This window comes from Scyliorhinus torazame, chromosome 14 (assembly GCF_047496885.1).
Source record: "Scyliorhinus torazame isolate Kashiwa2021f chromosome 14, sScyTor2.1, whole genome shotgun sequence".
Lineage (NCBI taxonomy): Eukaryota > Metazoa > Chordata > Chondrichthyes > Carcharhiniformes > Scyliorhinidae > Scyliorhinus > Scyliorhinus torazame.
The window spans coordinates 142,945,644-142,960,673 of NC_092720.1; the positions used below are offsets into that span (position 1 = coordinate 142,945,644).

The following is a 15,030-nucleotide window of genomic DNA, read 5'->3' on the forward strand; positions in this document are numbered from 1 at the left end:
CCGGTTGCGGTATTTATGTAGAGGACGCGCAGGGACGCGCCCTAGGTGAGATTGCATTAAAGTTGCCAGGACACTTAGGCTCGCAGGCAGCAGAGCTGGCAGCGATTGCATACATTGTAGACCACCCCGACTTGTTCCCGACCCCAGCAGACATCAATTCAGACAGCTTGTATGTATGCAACAGTTTGACGGAATTCCTACTCCTGTGGGAAACAAGAGGATTTATTTCCGCGGACGGTAAACCCATTACTCAGCCCCATTACTCCGCCATATCTTAGAGACAGCGAAGGATAGGAAATACGGAATAATTAAGGTTTGCAGTTATCACCGTTCTTCCCCCCCTGGTAACGTAAAAGCAGACGCCCTAACGAAGGCAGGCTCCGGCATGGTTATTTTTGGAACCCTCCCGAAAGCAGCCCAGTGCACGCAGTTCAGGTCTCACAGACCAACATTCAGGATTTAGCGAAGACCCAGAAAGAGGACGAGAAACTCAGGGAAGTTTTAAAGGGAACCTTCCCAGCTCTGTATGAAAAATACAAAAACACAATAACCACACATGACGGTGTGATTTTAAAGGATGGCATTTATATAGTTCCCAGCCAGGACAGGAACCAGATCATTTGTCAGTTCCATGACAATCATGGACATCAAGGAATTGAACCCCACCCTAGCCCACCTCACAACGTTCTGTTGGTGGCCTGATTTAAAAACCGATGTAATGCACTACATAGAGAATTGCTTAATCTGTGCCCAGAACAATCCGGACAGATATGCTAAAAAGGCTCAACTTAGTCATTCCCACCCCGTTAATGGACCCTAGACAAATCTCCAGATAGATTATATAGGACCCCTACCCCTGTGCCGAAATGGTTACAAGTATGTGTTGGTGGTCATAGACACCTTCACAAAATGGGTGGAAGCATTTCCATCGCGAATTAACACGGCCAAGACAACGGCTAAAATATTAACACACCACATCTTTACAAGATGGGGACTCCCACGCAGTATAGAATCTGATCAAGCTCCCTTTTCACAGAACGTGTAATGAAAAACGCCCTCACGATTTTCGGTATTCGACAAAAGTTTCATATCGCATACCATCCCCAGTCGAATGGTCTTGTAGAGAGGATGAATAGGACATTAAAAGCCACCCTCAGGAAAATGGTACAGCAGAATAACAGCACCTGGGATTCAATTCTCCCATTTGTTTTAATGTTTTTAAGAAACACGCTATCCACGTCCACAGGATACACCCCCCACACCCTCATGACCGGACGCCCCACGAAAGGCACAGAGTATTTATTAGGACTGGATTTGGCCAGCCCTGCAGTTACAGCCCTCACGCATGAAAATGCGGTTCAACAATTGTTAGAGAACATAAAGGTAGCCCAACTCACAGAAGCTGTGAGACTTGGAACCAGAAAGAAACAGAGCAAGGCTTGTTTCGACAAAACAGTACACGCCACTGAGCTTACAGTAGGGCACAAGTTATGCTTTCCCTTTACAACCTCAGTTCATTCCTTTCCCCCAAATTTTTTGGACCGTACTCCATTTCGGACAAAGTCAGCCCCTCAGTATACAAAATAACCTATCCCAATGGTAAGTCTGTGTGGTTTCAAATAAACCAGCTCAAGGCTTACGGGTCGCAGAATAACCACACACACCACATCCTGCTCGCAGCAGCAGATGACCACGTCCCGCCCACAGATGACGTATTCCTCCCCTCCCCCAACCACTCCAGCCTGCCCTCAGACCCGACTTCAACTCTGCCTCCAGAGACACGACTCCGCCTCTCCCTTCCTTCAATCAGCAGCGACAGTGATAGCGATCACGATGACGATAGCCACAGCACACCACGTTACGACCATGCCCCTGCACCAGGCCCCAATCCCAGCGAATCCGAGCATGATTCCACTGACCCCTTCGAGATTACATATATCAAAGCCCCTGACCCAGACCCACTGCCCGACGACTACTGATTGAAGCATAGTAGTTCCAACCTCGACACACGATTCTGGCACCGAGACAATTCGTTCAGGCTCATCCGGAATGATGGAATGGACCCCAATTCGCCCCAAGCAGCTTTAGCACGGTTCCTACAGTCAAGAGTTTGGCAGCCGGGAGAAGATGATGACTTAGAGTCTGACTCCCACCAAACAAATCCCTTTGCGACCCTGTTCACTATTGAGTAATGAGGTGTCCAGATGATGGAAAAAAAGGAACCGCTGGAGAGATACGGTGTCCTTTCTGATGGAACCTGCACCATTTTCATTGTATGTTTGTTCGTTAAGTGTTAAGTGTTGTTCGTAAACTCCGAAGTTTTCAAGGCCCTACGTCACCACTCCTTTGACGCCCAATGCCTGTTAGAGGAACAAGTTTGTCCCAAGACAATAGTTCAGAGGAACTAGTTTGTCAACAGAAATCAGTTTAAAGGTACAAGTTTGTCGCCAGACAACCGTTCAGTGGAACTGGTTTGTCGACAGACATGACTCATAGCTACTCTCCAGATTTGAGAGGAAGCCCGCACGGCGACCACATTTTACCCGTTCTTGCCGGTTGCTCAGGCAGTGGAGAAACGGCATTGGTCCCCGCCCTGCCTGAGGACCCCCCCTCTGGTCAACTACGCTCGGGTAGAGCACATACGGCATTGATCACCGTCCTACCTGGGGATTCCACCCATTTCTTACCCGCCGCGGCCCATACACACCCCATTTTGGCTCGTTACGTTCAAAATTCTTTTGTTTGGTTTTGGCAATCCTTGGGTTGCTTCCCTATGCTATTTACATCCTCAAACACTGGGATAGTCAATCACACAGGCTGCCCGACGGCTCGCAGTATGGCAGTATTTTTCTTAGATGTCTTGTCCCAAGATTCGGGTTTTTTTTTAAAATGAGGGAGTCACAGATGGTGACCAATTATAAAGGGAAATTGGCAATAAAGGACAGACAGACAGACATACGAGATCTTAAGCAAGATAATAACAGAAATTATGCTTGTGTTCACAGAACTCCGGAACCTCAGGAACCCCAGAGGAAGACAAAGAAGAAGACCGACAAAGATGAAGACAGCCTTCGTGTTCACATGGATCTTAGTGGGATCCCTTCAGTTCCGCGTGGACGCTACCCCCTGACCCCTGCCACACAAACCGTAAATAATTCCCACCCCTGCAATACACGGAACCCCGAGATAACTAGCCCCGCGACAGCTAGCAATACCTCGACCTGGTGTGATAGGTTTATCACCTGGTACTCACTCTCGTATGTAGTCGAAGCACTCTTAGTGCTGGCAATACTTTGCAGTGTCGTGCAAACGTTTAGAGTTAGGAAATGGCGAAAGAGAGCATATCGCTCTCGCACCCCGGTATACAGGTTTAGGTCCCCCATTTTCAGATTTCACCAGACCCCCGAATCCATTGGGATGGATTAAAGTGCATCCATTTTTCTTTATGTATTCTGTGGAATAAAGAGATGTAAACCTCTGTGTCTGACTGCCAGGCCAGAGAAATTTGTGTGCTGCTATTTTGTACAGGTTAAGATGTATAGATTACTTTTGGATTGTTTGACTGAGGATAGTTTATTGAGAATAGTTAGAGGTTCCAGTTTTTTACTTTTCTGTAATGCATGTATCAATGTCATAGCACCCTGTAGAGTTTTATGATAATGAATGTATTTTAAATGGTTTAGGTAAAATTGTGTTGCATAGGAAAGGACAGTGTAGAGCCTAAGTATGTGTGCTCCGTTTGGTCAGAGGATGAAGATGACGCAGTAGTGTGATCCTTCATGCTTCGCACTGAGGATCACAAGGAGGGTGTGTAGCCATCTGGGATGGCCACGTCCCGATTACAAAATGACCACTTTCAAAGAATGCAGGGAAAATTGGGCAATACTGAGAAACATGCAGGTGCAAGGTCTGTCTGTTGATTCGAGCCTCAGCTCTCAGACAGGACAAAAACTGCTAAGCTATCTACATACTAATGAGCCATCTCCGGGGACAAAAGGGTAACATTTAGATAAACAATGTTAAGGCAGACACCCCGGCGCCAGAGGAGACTCAAACAAAGCAAACCAACAGCTACCTAGGACACGCCCAGCAACTAGGGAACCCACCCCTCTATTGGAGGAAGATTGATAAGAATGATTGGGAAAGGCCAAATTAATTGAGGCCAAGTTCAAGGCCCGCCCAAAAGCACGCAAAGCCCTTTTAGGTATTAAAAGAGAGAATCTTTCTTCTTTTGCCTTGGCTCTCAGCGAAGAGAGAGACCAGCCTCGCAGCTCCGCCAGACCAAATAAGTTCCAAGTCAACGAACGCTACGAGATAGACGCTCTTAGTTGCTATCCTGTAAACAGTTCAACCCAGCAGCCTCAGAACCGAGCAACGGGCATTGTTCCTCTGACTGAGTGGGCACCCGAAGCTAAGTATAGGCTTTAGTAATAGTGATAGTTTAGTTTGTAGAGTTTATGCATGAGTAGATTTGAGTGTGTAAATAAAGAGCATTGCTTTTGAACTAACTAACTGGTGTATTGAGTCTTTGATCAGTATTCGGTTCTGAACCTTGTGGCGGTGTCGAAAGATACCTGGCGACTCTTGAGCAAACGTAATTAAACAGAGCCAAATTAAGAGACAACACCAAAGAGAGCAACACTTGATGAGTGCAGCTCACACTCAAGAAGCTCAACACCATCTAGGACAAAGCAGCCTGTTTGTTTGGCACCCCATCCACCAAGATAAACATTAACATCCTCCACCATTAGCACAGTGGAAACAGTGTGCACCATCTACAAAATTTAAAACAACATCTCAACAGAACAAGGGCAGCAGATACATGGGAACACCACCACCTGGAAGTTCCTCTCCAAGTCACTCATCATTCCGACTTGAAAATATATCGGCAATTCCTTCACTGTTGCTGGGTCAAAATCCTGGAATTCTCTCGCTAACAGCATTGTGGGTGTACCTACTTGACAGAGACAGCAGCAATTCAAGATGGCAGCTCACCACCACCTTCTCAGGAGTGATTAAGGATGGTAAATAAATGTTGGCCTAGCCAGTGAAGCCCACATTTTATCAGTGAATTAAAAAAAGCTCCCAAAGTAATCTCTATTCCTACAATCTAATCCCAACTTGGCATTCCTCTGGAGACTGACCTCATATTCTCCCTCACCTTTATCAAATCCCATTGCAATCCATTTGGTCCAAACACGTTTCTCAAAACAAAAAAAATTGGATGCGGTTGATGATTAACTACATATTAAATGCCAACAAATTAGTCTTGCAGGTATAGAGTGTACAACAATCGAAGGATATTCCAAAGGTTACAATTATGAAATTGGAAAGACGTTTTCAGGAGAACCTGACCATGCGTGGAACGCTGTATTTCTGGATGGGAGATGGCACCTTCTGGACAGTACTTGGGGAGCAGGCCACGTTAATGAGACCTGCACCAAATTTACTTTCAAGTAAGTACTCCCTTTCACTTTACGCAATTTCTGCATTCACTCATTCCCAAATTGGCAGGTGCTGAAGGCATAAAGCAAGGTCAATATATAGATATTTGAACCTTGTCCTCATGAGAGGCAAAGTTATCTTTGTAGTTTTCATCTTTCCCTTTTATTGAGGTCTCTATGTTTTTGCTCAAGACCTGAAAAAAGGTGACTCATTTGTAGAACTTCGCTATTCTTCTACAAAAGGAAAGCAGGGAATGGCACAGTATGCCTAAAAAAAACCTCACCTTCAAAAAGGGGACTCAATGGGGAATAGCTCATCTCTAATCAGCCCTTTTCCTCTAATGGTGGGCCTGACTGCATTGAAAACTGGGATGCTGTTTTTACTGCGTCAAATTGTACCCCCTCAGTTATGTTCATGCAGTGGATAGACATTGGTGAGAAAATGGAGATGGTTGTGCCTATTTCTCAAGGTGATGACAGTGATGACTTCACAGCAGGGCTGGGGAACTTTTTTCATTCAAGTGCCACTCACACACTTACACAATCAGCCAAGAGCCTCTCACATGCACACAGAATCAGTCACGCCCACACACTCTCACAAAATCAGTCAGGGCCACTCACACACACACACAAAATCAGTCAGGGCCACTCACACACACAAAATCAGTCAGGGCCACTCACACAATATCAGTCACGGGCCACTCGCACACACACAAAATCAGTCACGGGCCACTCACACATACACACAAGATCAGTCACGGGCCACTCACACACACACAAAATCAGTCAGGGCCTCACACACACAAAATCAGTCAGGGCCACTCACACAATATCAGTCACGGGCCACTCTCACACACCCACAAAATCCGTCACGGGCCACTCACACATACACACAAGATCAGTCACGGGCCACTCACACACACACACAAAATCAGTCACGGGCCACTCACACACACACAAAATCAGTCACGGGCCACTCACACAATATCAGTCACGGGCCACTCACACACACACAAAATCAGTCACGGGCCACTCACACAATATCAGTCACGGGCCACTCACACACAAAATCAGTCTCGGACCACTCACATGCACACAAAATCAGCCACGGGCCACACTGTAGCTATCTGGGATGGCCACGTCCCGGTTACAAAATGGACACTCGCAAAGAATGCAGTGAAAATTGGACAATACTAAGAAACAAGCAGGTGCAAGGTCTGTCTGTTGATTAGAATCTTAGCTCTCAGACAGGACAGACTACTAAGCCATCTACATACTAATGAGCCATCTCCGGGGACAAAAGGGAAACATTTAGACATACAATGTTAAGGCAGACACCCCGGCGCCAGAAGAGACTAAAACAAAGCAGACCAACGGTCACCTAGGACATGCCCAGCAATCAGGAAACCACCCCTCTATTGGAGGAAGATCAATACGAATGATTGGGAAAGGCCCATTTAATTGAGGCCAAGTTCAAGGCCCGCCCAAAAGCACGCAAAGCCCTTTTGGGTATAAAAGGTATTCCCCAAGGGAGAATCTTTCTTCTTTGGCCTTGGCTCTCAGCGAAGAGAGAGACCAGCCTCGCAGCTACACCAGACCAAGTAAGTTCCAAGTCAACGCACGCTACGAGATAGACGCTCCTAGTTGCTATCCTGTAAACAGCTCAACCCAGCAGCCTCAGAACCGAGCAACGGCCATTGTTCCTCTGACTGAGTGGGCACCCGAAGCTAAGTATAGGCTTTAGTAATAGTGATAACTTAGTTTGTAGAGTTTATGCATGAGTAGATTTGACTGTGCGTAAATCAATGAGCATTGCTTTTGAACTTATTAACTGGTGTATCGAGTCTTTGATCAGTATCCGGTTCTGAACCTTGTGGCGGTGTCGAAAGATACCTGGCGACGCTTGAGCAAACGTAATTAAACATAGTCCACCGGGACACAACTTAGAAGTGGCCTAACCACTCCGAGAGAACCCAAAATTTTAATTGAGAATCCAATTGGAAACAGAAAAACCACAAGCGTAAGAACAATACTGATCAAGCCTCTGAGATTCGGAAGTGTGTTAATGCATGCATACTAACAGGGATATAAGGTAAACCTGAGAGATTTTGTCGCGTGAAACTGTCGGGAGTTTTGTAGGCCGGAAATTTTATCACCGTCTGTTCCAAATTCAGTAGAGAACCTAAATAGAGAAAATGGCAATGAAGGCATGGAACGCCTTATGAACCCCCAGGAATTCAGGGTCGCAGCGACCAGTAGAGTAGGACAGTGTCCCGTTTGGGAAGATGAGATCAGGAAATATCTCAAAGGGAAAGGATGGCTCCTTTGGAGTGAATTCTGCGCTAATGAGGAAGCAGGTCCCGGGAGTACAGGACATAATTGGTGGGAGAACCTGTCAGAGATCCACAAGAAGAGCTTGGGGAAAGCTCGCAAGCCGGTGGCAATCGGGTCCTCTTTGGCACAATTGCGAGGCACAGAGGAGGGCGTTAGGATGCCCTGTAGAAATGGAATGGAAATGGAAATTGCTTATTGTCACAAGTAGGCTTCAAATGAAGTTACTGTGAAAAGCCCCTAGTCGCCACATTCCGGCACCTCGCCTGCCTTGGTTTGCTTTCAAAGCCAGCGATTTAGCCCTGTGCTAAAAGAGATAGAGGTGAGAGACAGAACCCGTGAGGTAGACGTGAGTGAGGTAGAGAAGGAGAATAGAGATTTAAAAGAGCAGTTAGCAGCAAGGGACAGAGAGGTGGAGCCGAAGGGCCTGTTCTGTGCTGTATTTTTCTATGTTCTATGTTCTATTGTCTCGCGCATTTGAACAGTTTTCACACACAATATGATAAGGCCTACCAGGCACGCAATGTGCTGTCTTGGTAAGACAAGAGACAGAACAGCAAGTGGAGAAATTGCAGAAACACTGCAATGATTTAAAAGCAGCCCAACGAGCACTCCATACTTCCACAACGGAACAAAGGCAGAGCTCCATAGACCACGCAAAGTGCCGGAAGCAAATTGCTGAATTATTTTATCTAAATGGATTTCAAAGCACATTTGTACCACAACTCGATCAGGAAAATGACCCCGACTGGCATGAATTGAACGAGACTGCCCATAGATACGTACATGGGACATGTACGCAGGAAAAACCCCAGAAAAGGAAAGCGCCCCAACCGAACAGGCAGAACACATCCCCATGAACCCTGTAACCACACACTGCAGGGCCACAGGAGAAGGAGAAGCAGATTTCCTTTACACAACCCCGTTAACTGTGACCCAATTATGGGACACGTGTGGAGAAATTGCACCGCTCTTCCCACATCAGACCCCCACCAATTTTTCGCGAAAGTCAAACAGCCGGCAACCATGTACGGCCTGGACGAAAAGGAGCAAGTGAAGCTCACAGTTTTAAGCCTCGACCCTTCAGTCGTGGCAGCCCTTCCCCACCCACAGAATGTAGGAGGAGGCACACTCCAAGAGATGCACACAGCGATCCTTGATGCGATCGGCTTTAACAGAGGAGACCCCGTAGAAGGCCTACAAAAGTGTAGGCAAAAAAAGATAGAGCACCCCACAGCATTTGCTGGATGCTTGTGGATTCACTTCACAGCAGTTTTTGAAGAGTTAGCCCGTGCCCATTTGTCCCCAGATAATATGGCCAAATGGACCCGAATTTTAGTCTCCCACGCTACAGAAGCAGGACGAAACGCTTGCGCAAATTATGACCCCTCAGATGAGGCCCACAATGAAAACTGGGTTTTGAAGAGATTGCCTGCGCTTGGGAGCAATCAATTGCAGGCAAAACCGCATTTATAACACCCGATGAAGAGCAGGCAGAGATGAACGCAGTTAAAGCGCACCAGAGCCCCGCATGGGTAAATGAGGGCATGAACAGCTCATCCCAGCCAAAGCTCAGGAATGTTACAACTGTGGGACAGTTAGGATAATTTGCACGAGTGTGCAACGCGCCCCAGAAGCAGCAGAGAAGCCAACAGACAGGCACGCTAAACAGGAATAGGGCAAAACCGATCCATAGCGTTAGCGCCCGTTCAGAGAATGCAGACATGAACGGCACCGACTGACAGTACTAGGGCTCCCCAACTTGGGTCTGCAACACCCTTTGGGACAAGTCTGGTAGACCGGTAGTGGCAGGCAAAGTTCGGGGACACCCCGTAGAATTTCTTTGGGACACAGGAGGGTCCCGCACCAAACTCAATTCCTCCACGATGTTTCAGCGAGACACGTGGCCCACAACAGACACCATCACACTCAGCGGCTTTACAGGCCATTTACAACAGGGGCACATCACAGCCCCTGTAGCGATACAGATAGAGAACATCACAACTAAGCACCCTGTAGTTTTGGTTGATCTGCCCCAGACAGCAGAACATATCCTTGGGATCAATTTCATGAGCTCCCATAACCTTTCTTTTGACCCAGTTAACAAGTGTGTTTGGAAAATGGCAAAGGCAACACAAGCCCCCGCCACGCTCACAGTAGGAGAATACGTAAACAGGATTAGCTCATTGGAGACGTCTGGTTCGATCCTTGAATCATTAGTGCAGACAAACAGGTTAGGGCAGTCCTACCGGAACATAAAGCAGCTTTTGCACAGCACAAGCACGACTGTGGCAATTTGGCTGGCTTTGTGAACATTACAGGTTCCGACCCTAAACCCCAGAAGCAGTACAGATTTCCCCAGGAAGCAGAGGGAGAAATCTCCAAAGTAATAGAGAGTTTACTTGATCAAGGCGTACTCAGATCAGTAGCCTCCACAAACAACGCACCAATCTGGCCCATCAGGAAACAGGATGGATCATGGCGACTGACCATTGATTACCGGAAACTGAACAAAGTCACCCCAGCAGCAGCCCCCACCGTAGCCACGAGTCCCGAGACCATGCTCAAACAGGGACTCCAGTCAAACGTTTTTTCGGTTTTGGACATTAGTAACAGCTTTTGGTCCATTACATTGGATAAAGCGTGCCAGTACAAATTCACCGTTACATTCCAAGGGCAATAATACACGTGGACGCACCTTCCACAAGGCTTCCACAACTCCCCCTCCATTTTCCACCGACAGCTGGCAAATGGTTTAGCAAAATTTTCCTGGCCCGATTGTCTGGTCCAGCATGTAGACGACTTGTTACTACAGACAGACACAAAGGGAGAGCACATCTCGCTTCTCGCCGAAGTCCTAGGACTCCGAAAACAAATTGGTTGGAAAGTCAACCCCAAGAAGGCCCAGATTTTGAAAGAGAAAGTGATTTACCTGGGAACAGTGATCACCCATGGTAATCGCAAGATCGAGCAAAAGAGAATTGACTCGATCGTCTAATTGCCCATTCCTCACAACATCTCAGCCCTCCGGTCATTTTTAGGACTGGTTGGCTACTGCCGAAACCATATTGACGGTTTCGCCACTAAAGCAGCGCCCCTTTCCGAACATCTCAAGAAGCAGGCACCTTGGGAATGGTTTCCAAAGCATACAGATGCCGTGGATGCTTTAAAAAGAGCACTCAGCACAGCCCTCGCACTACAGGTTCCAGATCCACATTCCCCGTACGCTATCGAAGTAGCAAGCACCGACCGAACCAGCTCAGCCGTACTCCTCCAGGAACGCCATGACCAATTACACCCCGTAGCATACGCCTCACGTGTGTTAGACCCCGTAGAGCAAGGATTTTCTGCCTGTGAAAGGCACCTGCCCGCAGTTTTTGGGCAGTACAATACTTCGCCTACATTACAGGAATCAAGCCCATCACCATCCTCACAGAACACACCCCGACACAGCTATTGTTAGACGGCCGACTTAAAGATAGCACAGTCAGCCAAATCCGCGCAGCCCGTTGGACCCTTCTTTTACAGGGATGGGACATCACGGTAAAACGAACCAAGACCCACACCTTCCTTGCCGATAATTTGCAGTATGCAGGCACCCCTCATGAATGTGAGATCATCACCACGAAACAGAACACAGGCCCATTTATTCCCAAAACACCTCCCAGGAAAACATGTAGTACACCCCAGAGACCCCAGCCCACAGACACGTGCGCAACCCTGAAGATTTATCTGGATGGCTCCTCCACAGTGTTAAATGGACAGAGAATTACCAGTTGCGGTATTTATGTAGAGGACGCGCAGGGACCAAGATGAAATTTCATTAAAGTTGCCAGGACATTTAGGCTCGCAGGCAGCAGAACTGGCAGCGATTGCACACATTGTAGACCACCCCGACTCGTTTCCGACCCCAGCAGACATCTATTCAGACAGCTTGTATGTATGTAATAGTTTGACAGAGTTCCTACCACTCTGGGAAACACGAGTAAACCCCTACCCTCAGTCCCATTACTCCGCCATATCTTAGAGACAGCGAAGGATAGGAAATACAGAATAATTAAGGTTCGCAGTCATCACCGTTCTTCCCCCCCGGTAACGTTAAAGCAGACGCCCTAGCGAAGGCAGGCTCCAGGCATGGTTATTTTTGGAACCCCACCGAAAGCACCCCAGTACACGCAGATCAGGTCTCACAGACCAATGTTCAGGATTTAGCGAAGGCACAGAAAGAGGACAAGAAACTCAGGGAGGTTTTAAAGGGAACCTTCCCAGCCCCGAATGATAAATACAAAATCGCAATCACCACACACGACGGTGTGATTTTAAAGGATGGCATTTATATAGTCGCCAGCCAGGACAGGAACCTGGGGCGGGATTCTCCGCAATCGGCGCGATGTCCACCGACCGGCGCCAAAAACGGCGTGAATCAGCCCATCATCACGCCGCCCCAAAGGTGCGGAATTCTCCGCATCTTGAGGGGCCGAGTCCTCACCTTGAGGAGCTAGGCCCGCGCCGGACTGATTTCCGCCCCGCCAGCTGGCGCAGAAATGACTTTGCCATGCGGCGCATGCTCAGGAGCGTCAGCGGCCGCTCACGGCATCCCCGCGCATGCGCAGTGAAGGGAGTCTTCCGCCTCCGCCATAGTGGAGACCATAACGAAGGCGGAAGGAAAAGAGTGCCCCCACGGCACAGGCCCGCCCGCGGATCGGTGGGCCCCGATCGCGGGCCAGGCCACCGTGGTGGCACCTCCCGGGGCCAGATCGCCCCGCCCCCCCCCCCCCCAGGACCCCGGAGCCCGCCGGCGCCACCTTGTCCCGCTGGTAAGAGAAGTGGTTTGATTCTCGCCGGCGGGACAGGCATTCCAGCAGCGGGACTTTGGCCCATCACAGGCCGGAGAATCGCCTGGGGGGGGGGGGCCGCCAACCGGCGCGGTGCAATTCCCGCCCCCGCCGAATATCCGGTGCCGGAGAATTCGGCAACTGGCGGGGGCGGAATTCACGCCAGCCCCCGGCGATTCTCCAACCCGGCGGGGGGTCGGAGAATCCCGCCCCAGATCATTTGTCAGTTCCATGACAATCATGGACAGCAAGGAATTGAACCCACCCTAGCCCCCCTCAGACCGCTCTGTTGGTGGCCTGATTTAAAAACCGATGTAACACACTACATTGAGAATTGCTTAATCTGCGCCCAGAACAATCCGGACAGATATGCTAAAAAGGCTCAACTTTTGGTGGCCATAGACACCTTCACAAAATGGGTGGAAGCATTTCCATCGCAAACTAATCCAGCCAAGAAAACGGCTAAAATATTAACACACCACATCTTTACAAGATGGGGCCTCCCACGCAGTATAGAGTCCGATCAAGGCTCCCATTTCACAGGACGTGTAATGAAAAACGTCCTCACGATTTTCAGCATTAGACAAAAGTTCCATACCACCCCCAGTCAACTGGTATTGTTGAATGAATGAATACGACATTAAAAGCCACCCTCAGGAAAATGGTACAGCAGAATAACAGCACCTGGGATTCAATACTCCCATTTGCTTTAATGTTTTTAAGAAACACGGTTTCCACGTCCACAGGATACAACCCCCACACCCTCATGACCGGACGCCCCATGAAAGGCACTGAGTATTTATTAGGATTGGATTTGGTCAGCCCCGCAGTTACAGCCCTCACGCATGAAAATGCGGTGAAAGAATTGTTAGAGAACATAACGGGAGAAGATGATGACTTAGAGTCTGACTCCCACCAAACTAATCCCTTTGCGACCCTGTTCGCTATTCAGCAGTGAGGTGTCCAGATGTTGAAGAAAAAAGGAATCGATGGAGAGATACGGTGTCCTTTCTGATGGAACCTGCACCATTTTCGTTGTATGTTTGTTCGTTAGTGTTAACGTTAAGTGTTGTTCGTAAACTCGAAAGTTTTCACAGCCCCACGTCAACACTTCTTTGACGCCCAATGCCTGTTAGAGGAACAAGTTTGTCCGCAGACAATAGTTCAGAGGAACCAGTTTGTCAACAGAAACCAGTTTAAAGGTACATGTTTGTCGCCAGACAACCGTTCAGAGGAACTAGTTTGTCGACAGAACACGACTCATAGCTATTCTCCTGATTCGAGGGGAAGCTCCCACGACGACCACATTCTTACCCATTCTTGCTGGTTGCTCAGGCAGTGGAGAAACGGCAATGGTCCCCGCCCTGCCTGAGGACCCCCCCGGCTGGTCTGCTACGCTCTGGTAGAGCACATACGGCATTGATCACCGTCCTACCTGGGGATTCCACCCATTTCCCATTTTGGCTCGTTACTTTCAAAATTCTTTTGTTTGGTTTTGGCAACCCTTAGGTTGCTTCCCTCTGCTATTTACATCCTCAAACACTGGAATGGCAAATCACACAGGCTGCGAAACGGCTCGCAGTATGGCAGTATTTTTCTTAGATGTCTAGTCCAAATATTCGGGTTTTTTTTTTTTAATGACCGAGTCACAGATGATGACCAATTATGAAGGGAAATTGGCAATAAAGGACAGACAGACGGACATACAAGATCTTAAGTAAGATAATAACAGAAATTATGCTTGTGTTCACAGAACTCCGGAACCTCAGGAGTACCAGAGGAAGACAAAGAAGTAGACCGACAAAGATGAAGACAGCCTTCGTGTTCACATGGATCTTAGTGGGATCCCTTCAGTTGCGCGCGGACGCTACCCCCTGACCCCTACCACACAAACCGTAAATAATTCCCACCCCTGCAACACACGGAACCCCGAGATAACTAGCCCCGCGACAGCTAGCAATACCTCGACCTGGTGTGATAAGTTTATCTCCTGGCACTCACTCTCAGATGTAGTCAAAGCACTCTTAGTGCTGGCAATACTTTGCAGTGTCGTGCAAACGTTTAGAGTTAGGAAATGGCGAAAGAGAGCATATCGCTCTCGCACCTCGGTATACAGGTTTAGGTCCCCCATTTTCGGATTTCACCAGACCCCCGAACCCATTGGGACGGATTAAAGAGCATCCATTTTTCTTTATGTATCCTGTGGAATAAAGAGATGTAAACCTCTGTGTCTGACTGCCAGAGAAATTTGTGTGCTGCTATTTTGTACAGGTTAAGATGTATAGATTTTTGGATTGTTTGAATAAGGAAAGTTTATTGAGAATAGTTAGAGGTTCCAGTTTTTTATTTTTCTGTAATGCATGTATTAATGTCATAGCGCCCCGTAGAGTTTTTATGATAATGAATGTATTTTAAGTGGT

General features: G+C 48.0%; 1 protein-coding gene across 8 annotated transcripts in view; it reads left to right on the forward strand.

Annotated features, from left to right (window-relative positions):
- LOC140390078 (kyphoscoliosis peptidase-like) overlaps nucleotides 1–15,030 on the forward strand; it is a 930,728-nt gene that overhangs the window by 880,015 nt on the left and 35,683 nt on the right. For all 8 annotated transcript variants that reach the window (XM_072474955.1, XM_072474961.1, XM_072474960.1 and 5 more), the window contains one exon: nucleotides 5,268–5,456. In XM_072474955.1, the coding sequence (XP_072331056.1) occupies nucleotides 5,268–5,456 (189 nt within the window). The remainder of the gene's footprint in view (nucleotides 1–5,267; nucleotides 5,457–15,030) is intronic.